The sequence below is a fragment of the Oncorhynchus mykiss genome, chromosome 23 (genome assembly GCF_013265735.2).
Source record: "Oncorhynchus mykiss isolate Arlee chromosome 23, USDA_OmykA_1.1, whole genome shotgun sequence".
In the NCBI taxonomy this organism is placed as follows: domain Eukaryota; kingdom Metazoa; phylum Chordata; class Actinopteri; order Salmoniformes; family Salmonidae; genus Oncorhynchus; species Oncorhynchus mykiss.
In genome coordinates, this window is record NC_048587.1 from 2,714,233 (window position 1) to 2,736,167 (window position 21,935).

Genomic DNA, 21,935 nt, shown 5'->3' on the forward strand with positions numbered 1-21,935 from the left:
AGACTTACCCAGAAAGACTCACAACTGTAATCGCTCTTAGAGACTTACCCAGAAAGACTCACAGCTGTAATCGCTCTTAGAGACTTACCCAGAAAGACTCACAGCTGTAATCGCTCTTAGAGACTTACCCAGAAAGACTCACAGCTGTAATCACTCTTAGAGACTTACCCAGAAAGACTCACAGCTGTAATCGCTCTTAGAGACTTACCCAGAAAGACTCACAGCTGTAATCGCTCTTAGAGACTTACCCAGAAAGACTCACAGCTGTAATCACTCTTAGAGACTTACCCAGAAAGACTCACAGCTGTAATCGCTCTTAGAGACTTACCCAGAAAGACTCACAGCTATAATCACGCTTAGAGACTTACCTAGAAAGACTCACAGCTATAATCACTCTTAGAGACTTACCCAGAAAGACTCACAGCTGTAATCACTCTTAGAGACTTACCCAGAAAGACTCACAGCTATAATCACGCTTAGAGACTTACCTAGAAAGACTCACAGCTATAATCACGCTTAGAGACTTACCTAGAAAGACTCACAGCTATAATCACTCTTAGAAACTTACCCAGAAAGACTCACAACTGTAATCACTCTTAGAGACTCACCCAGAAAGACTCACAGCTGTAATCACTCTTAGAGACTTACCCAGAAAGACTCACAACTGTAATCACTCTTAGAGACTTACCCAGAAAGATTCACAGCTATAATCACTCTTAGAGACTTACCTAGAAAGACTCAGCTGTAATCACTCTTAGAGACTTACCCAGAAAGACTCACAGCTGTAATCACTCTTAGAGACTTACCCAGAAAGACTCACAGCTATAATCACTCTTAGAGACTTACCCAGAAAGACTCACAGCTGTAATCACTCTTAGAGACTTACCCAGAAAGACTCACTGCTGTAATCACTCTTAGAGACGTACCCAGAAAGACTCACAGCTGTAATCACTCGTAGAGACTTACCCAGAAAGACTCACAGCTGTAATCACTCTTAGAGACTTACCCAGAAAGACTCACAGCTGTAATCACTCTTAGAGACTTACCCAGAAAGACTCACTGCTGTAATCACTGCCAAAGGTGATTCTAATATGTATTGACTCTGTCTGTCCTTGCAATTCATTTATGTTGCCTTGAGCCTGTTAGCATTTAGCTAGTGTCCGCTATTGAGAATTCACTAGTACTTGGTTAGCATTTGTTAGCATCTAAAACAATTTTTTGTTTAGGTTTGGAAAGATATAGTTGCCCTTGGGTGCACTATCTATAATACTATATCCTCCGGTAGGTCTCTGGTAAAGGAACGGTATGAAGCTGTGTAAATGTAGATACTGTCTAGTGACAACAGTAGGATCTGTAATGTGACTGTCTCACTGTCTGTAATACTGTATACTCCGGCAGGTCTCTGGTAAAGGAACGGTATGAAGCTGTGTAAATGTAGATACTGTCTAGTGACAACAGTAGGATCTGTAATGTGACTGTCTCACTGTCTGTAATACTGTATACTCCGGCAGGTCTCTGGTAAAGGAACGGTATGAAGCTGTGTAAATGTAGATACTGTCTAGTGACAACAGTAGGATCTGTAATGTGACTGACTCACTGTCTGTAATACTGTATACTCCGGCAGGTCTCTGGTAAAGGAACGGTATGAAGCTGTGTAAATGTAGATACTGTCTAGTGACAACAGTAGGATCTGTAATGTGACTGACTCACTGTCTGTAATACTGTATACTCCGGCAGGTCTCTGGTAAAGGAACGGTATGAAGCTGTGTAAATGTAGATACTGTCTAGTGACAACAGTAGGATCTGTAATGTGACTGACTCACTGTCTGTAATACTGTATACTCCTGCAGGTCTCTGGTAAAGGAACGGTATGAAGCTGTGTAAATGTAGATACTGTCTAGTGACAACAGTAGGATCTGTAATGTGACTGTCTCACTGTCTGTAATACTGTATACTCCGGCAGGTCTCTGGTAAAGGAACGGTATGACGCTGTGTAAATGTAGATACTGTCTAGTGACAACAGTAGGATCTGTAATGTGACTGTCTCACTGTCTGTAATACTGTATACTCCTGCAGGTCTCTGGTAAAGGAACGGTATGAAGCTGTGTAAATGTAGATACTGTCTAGTGACAACAGTAGGATCTGTAATGTGACTGTCTCACTGTCTGTAATACTGTATACTCCGGCAGGTCTCTGGTAAAGGAACGGTATGAAGCTGTGTAAATGTAGATACTGTCTAGTGACAACAGTAGGATCTGTAATGTGACTGTCTCACTGTCTGTAATACTGTATACTCCGGCAGGTCTCTGGTAAAGGAACGGTATGAAGCTGTGTAAATGTAGATACTGTCTAGTGACAACAGTAGGATCTGTAATGTGACTGTCTCACTGTCTGTAATACTGTATACTCCGGCAGGTCTCTGTTAAAGGAACGGTATGAAGCTGTGTAAATGTAGATACTGTCTAGTGACAACAGTAGGATCTGTAATGTGACTGACTCACTGTCTGTAATACTGTATACTCCGGCAGGTCTCTGGTAAAGGAACGGTATGAAGCTGTGTAAATGTAGATACTGTCTAGTGACAACAGTAGGATCTGTAATGTGACTGACTCACTGTCTGTCTTACTGTGTAGAAACCATCTGGTGCTGCCACTTCTCCAACTCTACCCCACTCACAGTTACATCCCAGCCAGGTAGCCAATGACAGCCTCGTTCTCTATGTTTCCAGCCAATCACAGCCTCCTCCTGCTCCTTTTACACATGGCACAGCCCATGAGAGAGCCTCAGCCCCGCCTCCTCCTTATCATTAAATATTCAACCACTGCAGTCCCTGCCTCACTCTCTCAGTCTCTCCGTCTCAGCCTCTGTCTCTACCAGGGCCCATAGAGAATTCGTACAGCACTGCATGTGATGGCTGAGGATGACAACAATACATTGTTGAGAACCAGTAATCTACCTATCCCCCTCCTCTGTCTGTAGAACCAGTAATCTACCTATCCCCCTCCTCTGTACCTGTCTGTAGAACCAGTAATCTACCTATCCCCCTCCTCTGTCCCTGTCTGTAGAACCAGTAATCTACAGATCCCCCTCCTCTGTACCTGTCTGTAGAACCAGTAATCTACCTATCCCCCTCCTCTGTCTGTAGAACCAGTAATCTACCTATCCCCCTCCTCTGTCTGTAGAACCAGTAATCTACCTATCCCCCTCCTCTGTCTGTAGAACCAGTAATCTACCTACCCCCCTCCCCTGTCTGTAGAACCAGTAATCTACCTATCCCCCTCCTCTGTCCCTGTCTGTAGACCCAGTAATCTACCTATCCCCCTCCTCTGTACCTGTCTGTAGAACCAGTCATCTACCTATCCCCCTCCTCTGTACCTGTCTGTAGAACCAGTAATCTACCTATCCCCCTCCTCTGTCTGTAGAACCAGTAATCTACCTATCCCCCTCCTCTGTCTGTAGAACCAGTAATCTACCTATCCCCCTCCTCTGTCTGTAGAACCAGTAATCTACCTATCCCCCTCCTCAGTCTGTAGAACCAGTAATTTACCTATCCCCCTCCCATGTCTGTCGAACCAGTAATCTACCTATCCCCTCCTTTGTACCTGTCTGTAGAACCAGTAATCAACCTATCCCCCTCCTCTGTCTGTAGAATCAGTAATCTACCTATCCCCCTCCTCTTTCTGTAGAACCAGTAATCTACCTATCCCCCTCCTCTGTACCTGTCTGTAGAACCAGTAATCTACCTATCCCCCTCCTCTGTCTGTAGAACCAGTAATCTACCTATCCTCCTCCTCTGTCTGTAGAACCAGGAATCTACCTATCCCCCTCCTCTGTCTGTAGAACCAGTAATCTACCTATCCCCCTCCTCTGTCTGTAGAACCAGTAATCTACCTATCCCCCTCCTCTGTCTGTAGAACCAGTAATCTACCTATCCCCCTCCTCAGTCTGTAGAACCAGTAATTTACCTATCCCCCTCCCATGTCTGTCGAACCAGTAATCTACCTATCCCCCTCCTTTGTACCTGTCTGTAGAACCAGTAATCAACCTATCCCCCTCCTCTGTCTGTAGAATCAGTAATCTACCTATCCCCCTCCTCTTTCTGTAGAACCAGTAATCTACCTATCCCCCTCCTCTGTACCTGTCTGTAGAACCAGTAATCTACCTATCCCCCTCCTCAGTCTGTAGAACCAGTAATTTACCTATCCCCCTCCCATGTCTGTCGAACCAGTAATCTACCTATCCCCCTCCTTTGTACCTGTCTGTAGAACCAGTAATCAACCTATCCCCCTCCTCTGTCTGTAGAATCAGTAATCTACCTATCCCCCTCCTCTTTCTGTAGAACCAGTAATCTACCTATCCCCCTCCTCTGTACCTGTCTGTAGAACCAGTAATCTACCTATCCCCCTCCCCTGTCTGTAGAACCAGTAATCTACCTATCCCCTCCTCTGTACCTGTCTGTAGAACCAGTAATCTACCTATCCCCCTCCTCTGTCTGTAGAACCAGTAATCTACCTATCCCCCTCCTCTGTACCTGTCTGTAGAACCAGTAATCTACCTATCCCCCTCCTCTGTACCTGTCTGTAGAACCAGTAATTTACCTATCCCCCTCCCCTGTCTGTAGAACCAGTAATCTACCTATCCCCTCCTCTGTACCTGTCTGTAGAACCAGTAATCTACCTATCCCCCTCTTCTGTCTGTAGAACCAGTAATCTACCTATCCCCCTCCTCTGTCTGTAGAACCAGTAATCTACCTATCCCCCTCCCCTGTCTGTAGAACCAGTAATCTACCTATCCCCCTCCTCTGTCCCTGTCTGTAGAACCAGTAATCTTCCTATCCCCCTCCTCTGTCCCTGTCTGTAGAACCAGTAATCTACCTATCCCCTCCTTTTTCTGTAGAACCAGTAATCTACCTATCCCCCTCCCCTGTCTGTAGAACCAGTAATCTACCTATCCCCCTCCCCTGTCTGTAGAACCAGTAATCTACCTATCCCCCTCCCCTGTCTGTAGAACCAGTAATCTACCTATCCCCCTCCTCTGTCCCTGTCTGTAGACCCAGTAATCTACCTATCCCCCTCCCCTGTCTGTAGAACCAGTAATCTACCTATCCCCTCCTCTGTACCTGTCTGTAGAACCAGTAATCTACCTATCCCCTCCTCTGTCCCTGTCTGTAGAACCAGTAATCTACAGATCCCCCTCCTCTGTACCTGTCTGTAGAACCAGTCATCTACCTATCCCCCTCCTCTGTCTGTAGAACCAGTAATCTACCTATCCCCCTCCTCTGTCTGTAGAACCAGTAATCTACCTATCCCCCTCCTCTGTCTGTAGAACCAGTAATCTACCTATCCCCCTCCTCTGTCTGTAGAACCAGTAATCTACCTATCCCCCTCCTCTGTCTGTAGAACCAGTAATCTACCTATCCCCCTCCCCTGTCTGTAGAACCAGTAATCCACCTATCCCCCTCCCCTCTCCTTCCCTCTCCTCTCCTTCACTTCCCTCTCCTCCCCTTCCCTCTCCTCTCCTCCCCTCCTCCTCTCCTTCCCTCTCCTCCCTCCTCCTCTCCTCCCCTCCTTCCCTCTCCTCCTCCTCTCCTTCCCTTCCCTCTCCTCTCCTCCCCTCCTCCTCTCCTCCCCTTCCCTTCCCTCTCCTCCCCTCCCCCTCTCCTTCCCTCTCCTCGCCTTCCCTCTCCTCTCCTTCCCTCCCCTCCTCCTCTCCTTCCATCCCCTCTCCTCCCCTCCTCCTCTCCTTCCCTCTCCTCCCCTCCCCTCTCCTCTCCTTCCCTCCCTTCCTCTTCTCCTTCCCTCCCCTCCCCACTCCTCCCCTCCTCCTCTCCTCTCCTCTCCTTCCCTCTCCTATCCTCCCTTTCACTCAGGCACTTCCAGCTGGTGGTGTAACACTGCCTCCCAGTCTCAGCTGCCTCTCTCTCTCTCTCCTTCCTACTCGATCTCTCTCTCTCTCTCTCTCTCTCTCTCTCTCTCTCTCTCTCTCTCTCCTTCCTACTCAATCTCTCGCTGCCCTACCTACTTTCCTTCCTCTCATTACATTGCCTGTCCTGTCTGAGGGATGCTGTGTTGGGAGAAGGGAATGTGATGGGTAGTGGTTCAGGTAGGGCCACGAGCCACATGAAGACGTCAGCAGGCGAGAGGAGAGAGAGAGCTGGTTCTGTTTCTCTAGAGACGGATCCGTCCTGGCCGTCTGTCTGCTGCCAGACTCCATCTTCCTCCTGGATACTACAACACTGGATCACACCACTCAGGGAGGAGCAGCTTGGTCTGTTTTATTTTCCCTGCTACCTAGATAGCTAGCTAACGTTACTACCTCTGCTGCTGTCCTGAGAGAGAGCATCATCATCACACCATCACCACCCAGCCCTCCTCCCTGATACTACAGAGAGGAGCTGTTTCCAGACCTGGTAGGATACTATACTACAGAGAGGAGCTGTTTCCAGACCTGGTAGGATACTATACTACAGAGAGGAGCTGTTTCCAGACCTGGTAGGATACTATACTACAGAGAGGAGCTGCTTCCAGACCTGGTAGGATACTATACTACAGAGAGGAGCTGCTTCCAGACCTGGTAGGATACAATACTACAGAGAGGAGCTGTTTCCAGACCTGGTAGGACTTCCTCCTGCTATCCTGCTCTATAAGGATATCAGCCAGCTCCATCGCAGCTCCCCAGCACCATGGCTCAGGCTGCATCTCAGATCAAGAAGAGAGCGATTGTGGACACCTCTGTTGAGGACGAGAAGCTTAAGAAGAGGAAGATCAGACAAGCCCAACGGCAACTGAAGAAAAAGGTACAGGAGAAGGAGAGGAGAGGAGAGGACAGAGAGAGGAAGAGGAGGAGAGGGGGAGAGGAGGAGGAGGAGGGGCTGAGTTAAGCTCAGTGTCTCCCGGTGCTCTCATTCCTTTGTCCTGGTTCCTTTCCTCCACAGAGCTCGGCAGCTTCACACCACACCGTGTGGGTGGGCTCTTATTGGGGAGTGGGACAGGTACGGGGGAGAAGCACGGGGAGGAGGAGAGACACAGAGGAAGAGGAGAGGCACAGGGGAGGAGGAGAGGCACAGGGGAGGAGGAGAGACACAGGGGAGGAGGAGAGACATGGGGGAGGAGGAGAGACAGGGGAGGAGGAGAGACAGGGGAGGAGGAGAGGCACAGGGGAGGAGAGACACAGGGGAGGAGGAGAGGCACGGGGGAGGAGAGGCACAGGGGAGGAGGAGAGACACAGGGGAGGAGGAGAGACACGGGGGTAGAGAGACATAGGCCATTAGGACAGAGTTAGCAGGTGAAGAGAGACATGGGACAGTAGAGGGGACTGTGGTCTCTCAGCCTCTCAGCCTCTCTCAGCCTCTTTCAGCTTCTCTCAGCCTCTCAGCCTCTCTGTTGCTCCGTGTGGCATGGTGCTGCTTGTTTCCGTGGTATCAGCCTGAGGAATCCTCACCTGTTTATCAAAAGGTTTAGCGTGGTGCTGTGCTGTGTTGTAGTGTGATGGATGGACTGCAGTGATGCTGGTTAGTAATATAGACTTGGCTCTCTGCCAGTAATACAGTAGCGCAGGCATGTCTGCAGCCTGCAGGCTAACTAACAGGAGAGAGAGTTGAACAGGGCTGGTGGGTACGGCACAAGACATAGTGTCTTCTTCTAACTCCAGGGTGTTCCACATCTGTGTTCTTCTAACTCCAGGGTGTTCCACGTCTGTGTTCTTCTAACTCCAGGGTGTTCCACGTCTGTGTTCTTCTAACTCCAGGGTGTTCCACGTCTGTGTTCTTCTAACTCCAGGGTGTTCCACGTCTGTGTTCTTCTAACTCCAGGGTGTTCCACGTCTGTGTTCTTCTTCATGTTCACATTGTAATTTCCTCTTTGTCATATAGCTGGTGTGTGGTGTAAACAGACTCTTTGTTGCTATGTTTTTCCTGAAGCTGAAGCTACCGAACAGCGTCTTCCTACCGTTGTTTCTCTGGACTGGTTCAGAGTCTATGTGGATCAGTTCTCTGGTGGAATGTAGAAACACATTTCATATTGTTGTTACAGTTCAGATACTGTATGTTAGATGTACCTTTCCTTCTGTGGAACGTTCTGCTCTGTACTGAATGGGATTTTCCATTAGTGGAGATGATAACAGACAGTAAACCTATTGGCTATTCAGCAACATTCCCAGCATGGTCCTGTGTTCTTCTTCTGTCTGTGCTGAGTCTCTGTCCTCCCTCCCTCCTCTTAGCCCTGTTTATTCCACCACGGTTACCTTCCCTTTCATCTGACAGGCAAAACCATAATGACGTCACCAGAACCATGACCAATGGAGGTTGGTTTGGTCATGGTCCTATAGGATTGTCTCTACCATCAGTAATGGATCACTACCATCAGTAATGGGTCTCACCATCAGTAATGGGTCTCACCATCAGTCCAGGGTCACTACCATCAGAAATGGGTCTCACCATCAGTCCAGGGTATCTACCATCAGTAATGGGTCTCTACCATCAATAATGGGTCTCACCATCAGTAATGGGTCTCTACCATCAGTAATGGGTCTCACCATCAGTAATGGGTCACTACCATCAGTAATGGGTATCTACCATCAGTAATGGGTCTCTACCATCAGTAATGGGTCACTACCATCAGTCCAGGGTATCTACCATCAGTAATGGGTCTCTACCATCAATAATGGGTCTCACCATCAGTAATGGGTCTCTACCATCAGTAATGGGTCTCTACCATCAGTAATGGGTCTCTACCATCAGTCCAGGGTCACTACCATCAGTAATGGGTATCTACCATCAGTAATGGGTCTCACCATCAGTAATGGGTCACTACCATCAGTAATGGGTCACTACCATCAGTAATGGGTCTCTGCCATCAATAATGGGTCACTACCATCAGTAATGGGTCTCTACCATCAATAATGGGTCTCTACCATCAGTAATGGGTCTCACTACCATCAGTAATTGGTCTCTACCATCTCTACCATCAGTAATGGGTCTCTACCATCAGTAATGGGTCTCTACCATCAGTAATGGGTCTCACTACCATCAGTAATTGGTCTCTACCATCTCTACCATCAGTAATGGGTCTCTACCATCAGTAATGGGTCACTACCATCAGTAATGGGTCACTACCATCAGTAATGGGTCTCTGCCATCAATAATGGGTCACTACCATCAGTAATGGGTCTCTACCATCAATAATGGGTCTCTACCATCAGTAATGGGTCTCACTACCATCAGTAATTGGTCTCTACCATCTCTACCATCAGTAATGGGTCTCTACCATCAGTAATGGGTCTCTACCATCAGTAATGGGTCTCACTACCATCAGTAATTGGTCTCTACCATCTCTACCATCAGTAATGGGTCACTACGATCAGTAATGGGTCACTACCATCAGTAATGGGTCTCTACCATCAGTAATGGGTCTCTGCCATCAATAATGGGTCACTACCATCAGTAATGGGTCTCTACCATCAGTAATGGGTCTCTACCATCAGTAATGGGTCTCTACCATCAGTAATGGGTCTCTACCATCAGTCCAGGGTCACTACCATCAGTAATGGGTATCTACCATCAGTAATGGGTCTCACCATCAGTAATGGGTCTCTACCATCAGTAATGGGTCTCACCATCAGTAATGGGTCTCTGCCATCAATAATGGGTCTCTACCATCAGTAATTGGTCTCTACCATCAGTAATGGGTCTCACTACCATCAGTAATTGGTCTCTACCATCTCTACCATCAGTAATGGGTCTCACCATCAGTAATGGGTCTCTACCATCAGTAATGGGTCTCTACCATCAGTAATGGGTCTCTACCATCAGTAATTGGTCTCTCTACCATCAGTAATGGGTCTCACCATCAGTAATGGGTCTCTACCATCAGTCCAGGGTCACTACCATCAGTAATGGGTCTCACCATCAGTCCAGGGTATCTACCATCAGTAATGGGTCTCTACCATCAATAATGGGTCTCACCATCAGTAATGGGTGACTACCATCAGTAATGGGTATCTACCATCAGTAATGGGTCTCTACCATCAGTAATGGGTCACTACCATCAGTCCAGGGTATCTACCATCAGTAATGGGTCTCTACCATCAATAATGGGTCTCACCATCAGTAATGGGTCTCTACCATCAGTAATGGGTCTCTACCATCAGTCCAGGGTCACTACCATCAGTAATGGGTCACTACCATCAGTAATGGGTCACTACCATCAGTAATGGGTCTCTACCATCAGTAATGGGTCTCTGCCATCAATAATGGGTCTCTACCATCAGTAATGGGTCTCTACCATCAGTAATGGGTCTCTACCATCAATAATGGGTCTCTACCATCAATAATGTGTCTCTACCATCAGTAATGGGTCTCTACCATCAGTAATGGGTCTCTACCATCAGTGATGGGTCTCTAGACACCATGCCAACAGGAAGCAGTGTAGCTGGCTTGGCTGAGGGATGTGAGGGAGAGAATGAAGGAGACGAAGCCTGCAGTGTCAGAGTCCTCAGCAGGGTCGTCAACAAACCAATGTTCTGGTTTTCAGGGGAAATGAAAGAGAGACTCTGTAACGTGACTTCCGCTTTTGGACGTTAACAAGTTGACACTCCATCTCCTCCACATTTACTCCCCAGCAGTGTTGTTTCTTCTCTTCCAGACCAGAATGTGCTCTAGTTTAAGGTATTTTACACCTGCTATGTTAGGTTATTGGCGGAGTGGTCAAAGACAAATGCTGCTGATTGTATTGATTGTAGGCCAGTCTGCACTGTCACTTGTATCTGACCGACTGTATTGGTTTAGATATGAGTGATCTGTGACTGTGGTGCTGACCGACTGTATTGGTTTAGATATGAGTGATCTGTGACTGTGGTGTTGACCGATTGTATTGGTTTAGACATGAGTGATCTGTGACTGTGGTGTTGACCGACTGTATTGGTTTAGATATGAGTGATCTGTGACTGTGGTGTTGACCGACTGTATTGGTTTAGATATGAGTGATCTGTGACTGTGGTGCTGACCGACTGTATTGGTTTGGATATGAGTGATCTGTGACTGTGGTGTTGACCGACTGTATTGGTTTAGATATGAGTGATCTGTGACTGTGATGCTGACCGACTGTATTGGTTTAGATATGAGTGATCTGTGACTGTGGAATCTTAGCCTAGAACACCCTGTATGTAGAAGTGCAGTATGGGAAACCTTATCCTAGAGCAACCCTGTATGTAGACGTGCAGTATGGGAAACCTTATCCTAGAACAACCCTGTATCTAGAAGTGCAGTATGGGAAATCTTAGCCTAGAACAACCCTGTATGTAGAAGTGCAGTATGGGAAACCTTATCCTAGAACAACCCTGTATGTAGAAGTGCAGTATGGGAAACCTTATCCTAGAACAACCCTGTATGTAGAAGTGCAGTATGGGAAACCTTATCCTAGAGCAACCCTGTATGTAGAAGTGCAGTATGGGAAACCTTATCCTAGAACAACCCTGTATGTAGAAGTGCAGTATGGGAAACCTTATCCTAGAACAACCCTGTATGTAGAAGTGCAGTATGGGAAACCTTATCCTAGAGCAACCCTGTATGTAGAAGTGCAGTATGGGAAACCTTATCCTAGAACAACCCTGTATGTAGAAGTGCAGTATGGGAAACCTTAGCCTAGAACAACCCTGTATGTAGAAGTGCAGTATGGGAAACCTTAGCCTAGAACAACCCTGTATGTAGACGTGCAGTATGGGAAACCTTAGCCTAGAACAACCCTGTATGTAGAAGTGCAGTATGGGAAACCTTAGCCTAGAACAACCCTGTATGTAGAAGTGCAGTATGGGAAACCTTATCCTAGAGCAACCCTGTATATAGAGGTGCAGTATGGGAAACCTTATCCTAGAACAACCCTGTATGTAGAAGTGCAGTATGGGAAACCTTATCCTAGAGCAACCCTGTATGTAGAAGTGCAGTATGGGAAACCTTATCCTAGAACAACCCTGTATGTAGAAGTGCAGTATGGGAAACCTTAGCCTAGAACAACCCTGTATGTAGAAGTGCAGTATGGGAAACCTTAGCCTAGAACAACCCTGTATGTAGACGTGCAGTATGGGAAACCTTAGCCTAGAACAACCCTGTATGTAGAAGTGCAGTATGGGAAACCTTAGCCTAGAACAACCCTGTATGTAGACGTGCAGTATGGGAAACCTTAGCCTAGAACAACCCTGTATGTAGAAGTGCAGTATGGGAAACCTTAGCCTAGAACAACCCTGTATGTAGACGTGCAGTATGGGAAACCTTATCCTAGAACAACCCTGTATGTAGAAGTGCAGTATGGGAAACCTTATCCTAGAGCAACCCTGTATGTAGAAGTGCAGTTGTGTCATGTGGAACAGTGAGACAAAGGGACAGAGATACCCCCTCTTCACACCTCTGTTCTGACTCTCTGTCTCAGTGAGACAAAGGGACAGAGATACTCCCTCTTCACTCCTCTATTCTGACTCTCTGTCTCAGTGAGACAAAGGGACAGAGATACCCCCTCTTCACTCTGTTCTGACACTGTCACAGTGAGACAGAGGGACAGAGATACCCCCTCTTCACTTCTCTGTTCTGACACTCTGTCACAGTGAGACAGAGGGACAGAGATACCCCCTCTTCACTTCTCTGTTCTGACACTGTCACAGTGAGACAGAGGGACAGAGATACCCCCTCTTCACTTCTCTGTTCTGACACTGTCACAGTGAGACAGAGGGACAGAGATACCCCCTCTTCACTCTGTTCTGCCACTCTGTCACAGTGAGACAGAGGGACAGAGATACCCCCTCTTCACTTCTCTGTTCTGACACTCTGTCACAGTGAGACAGAGGGACAGAGGGACAGAGATTCCCCCTCTTCACTCTGTTCTGTCACAGTGAGACAGAGGGACAGAGATTCCCCCTCTTCACTCTGTTCTGACACTCTGTCACAGTGAGACAGAGGGACAGAGATATCCCCTCTTCACTCTGTTCTGCCACTCTGTCACAGTGAGACAGTGAGACAGAGATACCCCCTCTTCACTCTGTTCTGCCACTCTGTCTCAGTGAGACAGTGAGACAGAGATACCCCCTCTTCACTCTGTTCTGACACTCTGTCACAGTGAGACAGTGAGACAGAGATACCCCCTCTTCACACCTCTGTTCTGACACTCTGTCTCAGTGAGACAGAGGGACAGAGATACCCCCTCTTCACTCTGTTCTGCCACTCTGTCTCAGTGAGACAGAGAGACAGAGATACCCCCTCTTCACTCCTCTGTTCTGCCACTCTGTCACAGTGAGACAGAGAGACAGAGATACCCCCTCTTCACTCCTCTGTTCTGCCACTCTGTCACAGTGAGACAGAGATAACATTAATTTGTCTCTAACAACACATAATAAAACAATGAATAAAAGCCCTATGATGACTGCCCATTGCTGCTCATCACTAATTAACCATCATTTATTCTCTTTACTTTAATAACATATTCCAGTTGTTGTTTAATTTGATGCCTTTATTATTTAATTTCATAAAGTCATCATCTCATCTCAGGCAGTAACCAGACAACCATCTAAAGTTCTCTGTGCTCCCCAACGAGCCAAGCTCCCCTGCCTTGGCCAGCGGATAGGGTGTCCCATGATCATTGGGTTGCTACAGCTGCCCACGCTGCAGAGCTGTCTGACCAAATCACTGTTTTAGTAGTTCTTCAAAGTAGATAAGTCATACTTTCAAGACTTACTACTATCAATCGAGTTAGAGCTTCCTCACAAACTCTACCCCTCTCCGTCTCGTTTCCTCGCTGCGTTGTGTAGGCTACATTCCTCTCTCATGCCTTCTGTGTGTGGTGCTGGGAAGAATAGGTGCAATGGTTTCTGGCCATTGTAGTTAATTACCACTTTTCTGCATTTAAACATAAATATGGGTTGTATTTACAATGGTGTTTGTTCTTCACTGGTTGCCCTTTTCTTGTGGCAACAGGTCACAAATCTTGCTGCTGTGATTCCACACTGTGGTATTTCACCCAATAGAGAGTTCATGGGAGTTTATCAAAATTGGATTTGTTTTCAGATTCTTTGTGGATCTGAATAATCTGAGGGAAATATGTCTCTCTAATATGGTCATACATTGGGCAGGAGGTTAGGAAGTGCAGCTCAGTTTCCACCTCATTTTGTGGGCAGTGTGCACATAGCCTGTCTTCTCTTGAGAGTCTGGTCTGTCTTCGGCAGCCTTTCTCAATAGCAAGGCTATGCTCACTGAGTCTGTACATAGTCAAAGCTTTCCTTAAGTTTGGTCAGTCACAGTGGTCAGGTATTCTGCCACTGTGTACTCTCTGTTTAGGGCCAAATAGCATTCTAGTTTGCTCTGTTTTTTTGTTAATTCTTTCCAATGTGTCAAGTAATTATCTTTTTGTTTTCTCATGATTTGGTTGGGTCTAATTGTGCTGCTGTCCTGGGGCTCTGTAGGGTGTGTTTATGTTTGTGAACAGAGCCCCAGGACCAGCCTGCTTAGGGGACTCTTCTCCAGGTTCATCTCTCTGTAGGTGATGGCTTTGTTATGGAAGGTTTGGGAATCGCTTCCTTTTAGGTGGTTGTAGAATTTAACGTCTCTTTTTTTGGATTGTGATAATTAGTGGGTATCGGCCTAATTCTGCTCTGCATTATTTGGTGTTCTACGTTGTACACAGAGGATATTTTAGCAGAATTCTGCATGCAGTTTTGGTGTTTGTCCCATTTTGTGAAGTCTTGGTTGGTGAGCGGACCCCAGACCTCACCACCATAAAGGGCAATGGGTTCTATAACTGATTCAAGTATTTTTAGTCAGATCCTAATTGGTATGTTGAATTTTATGTTCCTTTTGATGGCATAGAAGGCCCTTCTTGCCTTGTTTCTCAGCTCGTTCACAACTTTCTGGAACTTACCCGTGGTGCTGATGTTTAGGCCAAGGTATGTATCGTTTTTTTTGTGTGCTCTAGGGCAACGGTGTCTAGATGGAATTTGTATTTGTGGTCCTCTCTCTCTGTCTCTCTCTCTCAATTCAATTCAATTCAATTCAAGGGGCTTTATTGGCATGGGAAACGTGTTAACATTGCCAAAGCAAGTGAGGTAGATAATATACAAAAGTGAAATAAACAATAAAAATTAACAGTAAACATTACACATACAGAAGTTTCAAAACAATAAAGACATTACAAGTGTCATATTATATATACAGTGTTTCAACAATGTACAAATGGTCTCTCTCTCTTTCTCCTTCAGTCTACCTGTCGTCCCTTCAGAATGTACAGTTCCTCTTCATTACTGATCTATACTACAGTCCCTTCATCTCTCTACTGAGATACAATACTGTATCAGCCCACCTGATTAACTAGATAACTAGTCCCTCCGTTAAGCATTCCCTTCTTTGTTCAAGCTGAGCTGAAGCCCTTTCTTTCTGACCAGTAGAGAGGTTTGGAGGTTGGACCATGCAGGACACTCTCTCTCTCTCTCTTTCTAAAACAGAAGGACTGAGTGGAGGAAGATACGCTCTTAACACTATGACTGTCATGAATTATAGAACTGAACCCATCAGAGGAAATGAGTGGAGAGGAGGGGAGGAAGGAGAGAGGAGGGCGATGAGAGGAAAGGAGTGGACAGGAGGGGAGGAGAGGAGAGAGGAGGGTGATGAGAGGAAAGGAGGGGAGGTGAGGAGAGAGGAGGGTGATGAGAGGAAAGGAGGGGAGGAAGGAGAGATGAGGGTGATGAGAGGAAAGGAGTGGAGAGGAGGGGAGGAGAGGAGAGGAGAGTTGAGGATGATGAGAGGAAAGGAGTGGACAGGAGGGGAGGAGAGGAGAGAGGAGGGTGATGAGAGGAAAGGAGGGGAGGAGAGGAGAGAGGAGGGTGATGAGAGGAAAGGAGGGGAGGAGAGGAGAGAGGAGGAGAGGAAGAGGAAAGGAGGGGAGGAAGGAGAGATAAGGGCGAGGAGAGGAAAGGAGTGGAGGAGAGGAGAGAGGAGGGTGATGAGAGGAAAGGAGGGGAGGAGAGGAGAGAGGAGGGTGATGAGAGGAAAGGAGGGGAGGAGAGGAGAGAGGAGGAGAGGAAGAGGAAAGGAGGGGAGGAAGGAGAGATAAGGGCGAGGAGAGGAAAGGAGTGGAGGAGAGGAGAGAGGAGGGTGATGAGAGGAAAGGAGGGGAGGAGAGGAGAGAGGAGGGTGATGAGAGGAAAGGAGGGGAGGAGATGAGAGAGGAGGAGAGGAAGAGGAAAGGAGGGGAGGAAGGAGAGATAAGGGCGAGGAGAGGAAAGGAGTGGAGAGGAGGGGAGGAGAGGAGAGAGGAGGGCGATGAGAGGAAAGGAGGAGAGGAGAGGAGAGATAAGGGCGAGGAGAGGAGGGGAGGAGAGGAGAGAGGAGGAGAGGAAGAGGAAAGGAGTGGACAGGAGGGGAGGAGAGGAGAGAGGAGGGCGATGAGAGGAAAGGAGGGGAGGAGAGGAGAGAGGAGGGTGATGAGAGGAAAGGAGGGGAGGAGATGAGAGAGGAGGAGAGGAAGAGGAAAGGAGGGGAGGAAGGAGAGATAAGGGCGAGGAGAGGAAAGGAGTGGAGAGGAGGGGAGGAGAGGAGAGAGGAGGGCGATGAGAGGAAAGGAGGGGAGGAGAGGAGAGAGGAGGGTGATGAGAGGAAAGGAGGGGAGGAGATGAGAGAGGAGGAGAGGAAGAGGAAAGGAGGGGAGGAAGGAGAGATAAGGGCGAGGAGAGGAAAGGAGTGGAGAGGAGGGGAGGAGAGGAGAGAGGAGGGCGATGAGAGGAAAGGAGGAGAGGAGAGGAGAGATAAGGGCGAGGAGAGGAGGGGAGGAGAGTAGAGAGGAGGAGAGGAAGAGGAAAGGAGTGGACAGGAGAGGAGAGAGGAGGGCGATGAGAGTAAAGGAGAGGAGAGATAAGGGCGAGGAGAGGAAAGGAGTGGACAGGAGGAGAGGAGAGAGGAGGAGAGGAAGATGAGCAGCCCCAACCTCATTGCTCGAGCACAACTCTCCACCATGCAGTGGAGACGAGGCTCAGTGATTGGTGCAGGGCCTGGTGGGGGGTAGAGAGGTATTCCACGCCCACGCACAGTACCACAGGGAGGGAGAGGGAGAAGAGGAAAGAGGGGGACAGAAGTGAGAAATGAGCTAGAGAGAGAGAGAGAATATATATATATATATATATATATATATATATATATATATATATATATATATATTCACTTTATATATTATCTACCTCACTTGCTTTGGCAATGTTAACACATGTTTCCCATGCCAATAAAGCCCTTGAATTGAATTGAATTGAATTGAGTGGGAAAGAGGAGGACATAAGAGAGAAATGAGAGAGTGAGAGTGGGAAAGAAGAGGACAGAAGAGAGAAATGAGCTAGAGAAAGAGAGCGAGAGAGAGAGAGAGGGAGAGAGAGAGAGAGAGAGAGAGAGAGAAAGAGAGAGAGAGAGAGTGAGAGTGGGAAAGAGGAGGACAGAAGAGAGAAATGAGAGAGTGAGAGTGGGAAGAAGAGGACAGAAGAGAGAAATGAGAGAGAGAGAGAGAGAGAGAGAGAGAGAGAGAGAGTGAGAGAGTGAGTGAGAGTGGGAAAGAGGAGGACAGAACAGAGAAATGAGAAAGTGAGAGTGGGAAAGAGGACAGAAGAGAGAAATGAGTGAGTGAGAGTGGGAAAGAGGAGGACAGAAGAGAGAAATGAGAGAGTGAGAGTGGGAAAGAAGAGGACAGAAGAGAGAAATGAGCTAGAGAAAGAGAGCGATAGAGGAGTGTGCGGTAAACAAGGTGCTGATATTTTAGGGGAAACTGAATGTGAAGTCTTTAATCCTGCTGCAGGGTTTTCTCTTTACTGCATCAACACAGAGAGAATAGAACTAACTAGGACAGCTTCAGCATTTACATAGAGGGGATTCATTATGATTACACTGTGTCACTATCAAACACACTGAGGGTTCTGGAGTCTTCTCAATGAGTTATTTACACACTGTTTCATGTTCTGAGGGTTCTGGAGTCTTCATAATTGGTTGATTACACACTGTGTCACATGTTCTGAGGGTTCTGGAGTCTTCATAATGGGTTGATTACACACTGTGTCACATGTTCTGAGGGTTCTGGAGTCTTCATAATGGGTTGATTACACACTGTTTCACGTTCTGAGGGTCCTGGAGTCTTCATAATGGGTTGATTACACACTGTATCACATGTTCTGAGGGTCCTGTAGTCTTCATAATGGGTTGATTACACACTGTTTCATGTTCTGAGGGTTCTGGAGTCTTCATAATGGGTTGATTACACACTGTATCACATGTTCTGAGGGTCCTGTAGTCTTCATAATGGGTTGATTACACACTGTTTCATGTTCTGAGGGTTCTGGAGCCTTCATAATGGGTTGATTACACACTGTGTCACATGTTCTGAGGGTTCTGGAGTCTTCATAATGGGTTGATTACACACTGTGTCACATGTTCTGAGGGTTATGGAGTCTTCATAATGGGTTGATTACACACTGTGTCACATGTTCTGAGGGTTCTGGAGTCTTCATAATGGGTTGATTACACACTGTGTCACATGTTCTGAGGGTTCTACCAGATCTTCAGTTTCTTGGTAATTTCTCACATGGAATAGCCTTCATTTCTCAGAACAAGAACAGACTGACGAGTTTCTGAAGAAAGTACTTTCTGGCCATTTTGAGCCTGTAATCGAACCCACAAATGCTGATGCTCCAGATACTCAACTAGTCTAAAGATGGCCAGGTTTATTGCTTCTTTAATCAGGACAGCAGTTTTCAGCTGTGCTAACATATTTGCAAAAGGGTTTTCTAATGATCAATTAGCCTTTTAAAATGATCAACTTGGATTAGTTAACACAACCTTGCCATTGGAACACAGGAGTGATGGTTGCTGATAATGGGCCTCTCTACGCCTATGTAGATATTCCATTAAAAAACAGCCGTTTCCACCTACAATAGTCATTTACAACATTAACAATGTCTACACTGTGTTTCTGATCAATTTGATGTTATTTTAATGGACAAAATTTTTCATTTTCTTTAAAAACAAGGACATTTCTAGGTGACCCCAAACTTTTGAACGGTAGTGTACATGGAGAGCTCTAATTCGTCTGCACCCAATCAGCATCGTTCACACCCTCTTATTAAGCCTTAGCCCCACCCATCTCTTTAAGGATTCACAGAGTGAGTAGTGTAGTAAACAACCAAAGATTTCAAGACTAAACGTTTTTCCTTGGGTGTCTGAGTTGTGTGCTAGTCGTTTAAACAGACAGCTTGGTGCTTTCAACATATCAATACCTCTCACAAATACATGTAGTGATGAAGTCAATCTCTCCTCCACTTTGAGCCAGAAGAGATTGACATGCATATTATTGTTTGCTCTCTGTGTGTATCCAAGCACCAGCCGTGCTACCCTGTTTTGAGCGAATTGCAATTTTCCTAAGTCCCTCTTTGTGTCACCTGACCACACGACTGAACAGTAGTCCAGGTGAGACAAAACTAGAGCCTGTAGGACCTGCCTTGTTGATAGTGTTGTTAAAAAGGCAGAGTAGCACTTTATTACAGACTTCTGCAGTCATTTTAGTCGCTGCAGTAGCTGACCTGTATAGTGTTGAGTCATCCGCATACATAGACACAATGGCTTTACTCAAAGCCAGTAGTATGTAAGAGGCCTAGACAGTTGCCCTGGGGAATTCCTGATTCTACCTGAATAATGTCAGAGAGGCTTCCATTAAAGAACACCCTCTGTTTCCTGTTAGGCAGGTAACTCTTTATCCACAATATAGCAGGGGATGTAAAGCCATAACACATACGTTTTTCCAGCAGCAGACTATGATCGATAATGGGAGAAGCTGCACTGAAGTCTAACAAGACAGCCCCCACAATCTTTTTATCATAAATTTATCTCAGCCAATCATCAGTCATTTGTGTAAGTGATGTGCATGTTGAGTGTCCTTCCCAATAAGCGTGTTGAAAGTCTGTTGTCAATTGTGACCCATTTCAGGAAACTAGGCGTGTGTCGCAAGTCACAACTTCACAGGAGAACATTTAATAAAAATATGTTTTAATCAAAATGTGTTTTTTGGCAGAAATGCCTTCTGGAACATGTGAACTTTCATGTGCCTTAATAACAAACATGTATGCTGTCTGTAAATACAAATACAATTGATAAATTACGAGCCTTATTGGTTAAGCCACAGAAAAAGTCAGCAACCTTCCAACTAGCCGTGATTGGCTGAGATAATGAGTGGGCTGGACATGCCGAGAGAGGATTTCAGATTGGTCTGCCATATAGAGGGCTTCTGTCTATTTGAGCTGGTCAGTCTGTTGGTAATACTGTCGAACGTGGCTTTTTATGAAATGTATCGTGTAGTGGAGCTGCATAATTGTTGCTCTCCACTTTCTGGAGGATCAAGTTTTAAAATCAGTGTAATTAGAGTATGATAGCTAAAGAGATGGAGAAAACACCTGTCTCCGGATTACATCTTCAAACTAAGGGCAGCCGTGGTATGGCATCCCTGACAGGGAGATGCGTCCATCATGCATGATGATGTATACGGGTAAGATAGTCTAGCTTTAGCTAGCTTCATTTTCAGATATTACACGTTTCTAAATTTGACAGAAAGTTTATTTTCAAGTTAAAGTGTACTGTTAGCTAGCTAGCTAACGTTAGTTGACTGGCTCACTAGCTAACGTTACGAGTATGGCGTTATTATTCGTATCCCAGAGCCGTTGGCTTTGCTAGTTTGAGCCTAATGTTAGCTAGCTAAGTTTGAACATGGTTGTTTAGCTCCCAGCAGATTGTTGAGCAGATTCATGCAGGATAGTAACAACATGATTTGGCACTATATTCATTGTTGTTTAACTAGCTAACGTTAGCTGGCTGGCTTGTTAGCTAACATTACGTGACGTGTGTGATCTTACACGTTGTTTACCTAGCTAGGTTCATTGTTTACCTAGCTAGCTTCATTGTTTACCTAGCTAGCTAACATTGAACCTGGTTGGTTAGCTCCCAGCATATTCATACAGTGACACCTTAGGGAAGCCACAGAATCTGGCTGATATCCCTTTAAATTATATCCCTTTAAACAACATGATTTGGCACTATGTTCATTGTTGTTTAACTAGCTATTGTTAGCTGGCTGGCTTGTTAGCTAACGTTACATGACGTTGTTTACCTAGCTAGGTTCATTGTTTACCTAGCTAGCTAGCTACATGTCTTAACTTGTTGAGTGTAGAGGGGGCAGAATTTCCTTTTTTGGCTAAAAAACGTACCCATTTGAAACAGCCTTTTTCTCAGCCCCAGAAACTATAATATGCATATAATTGTCAGATTAGGATAGACAACACTCTAAAGTTTCCAAAACTGTAAAAATATTGTATGTGAGTACAACAGAACTGATATTGCAGGTGAAAGCCTGAGGAAAATCCAATCAGGAAGTGCCTCTTATTTTGAAACCTCTGTGTTCCTATGCATGCCTATCCTCCATTTAAAGGGATATCAGCCAGATTTTTCTGTGGCTAAGGTGTCAAAAGTCTTTCGACATAGTTTCAGGCTTTTATTTAGAAAAATGAGCGTGAAGGATCACATTGCGCAAGTGGAGAGGTGGGGGCTCTCAGAGTGAGTTTGTGCGCAATTGAGTAAAGCCGGCATTGTTCCTCCTGCTGTTATGGAAAAAGCTACACACTGATATATTATTGAATATATATTTTAAAAACTATCTGAAGATTGATTATAAAAAAACATTTGACATGTTTCTGTGGACATTATAGATATTATTTGGAATATACGTCTGCGTTGTGGTGACCGCTCTTTCCTGTGGATTTCTGAACATAACACGACAAACAAACGTCGGTATTTGGGTATAAATAAAATAATCTCTATGGAACAAAAGGAACATTTGTTGTGTAACTGCGAGTCTCGTGAGTGAAACAAATCTGAAGATCATCAAGGGTAA

General features: G+C 46.0%; 1 protein-coding gene across 12 annotated transcripts in view; it reads left to right on the plus strand.

The window, feature by feature from the left end:
• The first annotated feature begins 5,979 nt into the window (after positions 1-5,979).
• The window catches only part of LOC110510594 (ankyrin-3), a 203,377-nt gene continuing 187,421 nt past the window's right edge, over positions 5,980-21,935 (plus strand). For 5 of the 12 annotated variants that reach the window (XM_036960360.1, XM_036960363.1, XM_036960362.1 and 2 more), the window contains exon 1: positions 6,313-6,796. In XM_036960360.1, coding sequence (XP_036816255.1) covers positions 6,683-6,796 — 114 coding nt within the window. In that variant the 5' untranslated portion in view covers positions 6,313-6,682. Of the gene's footprint in view, positions 6,797-21,935 lie in introns of all 12 variants that reach the window. The other 7 variants (XM_036960356.1, XM_036960357.1, XM_036960359.1 and 4 more) reach the window with 4 other exon arrangements.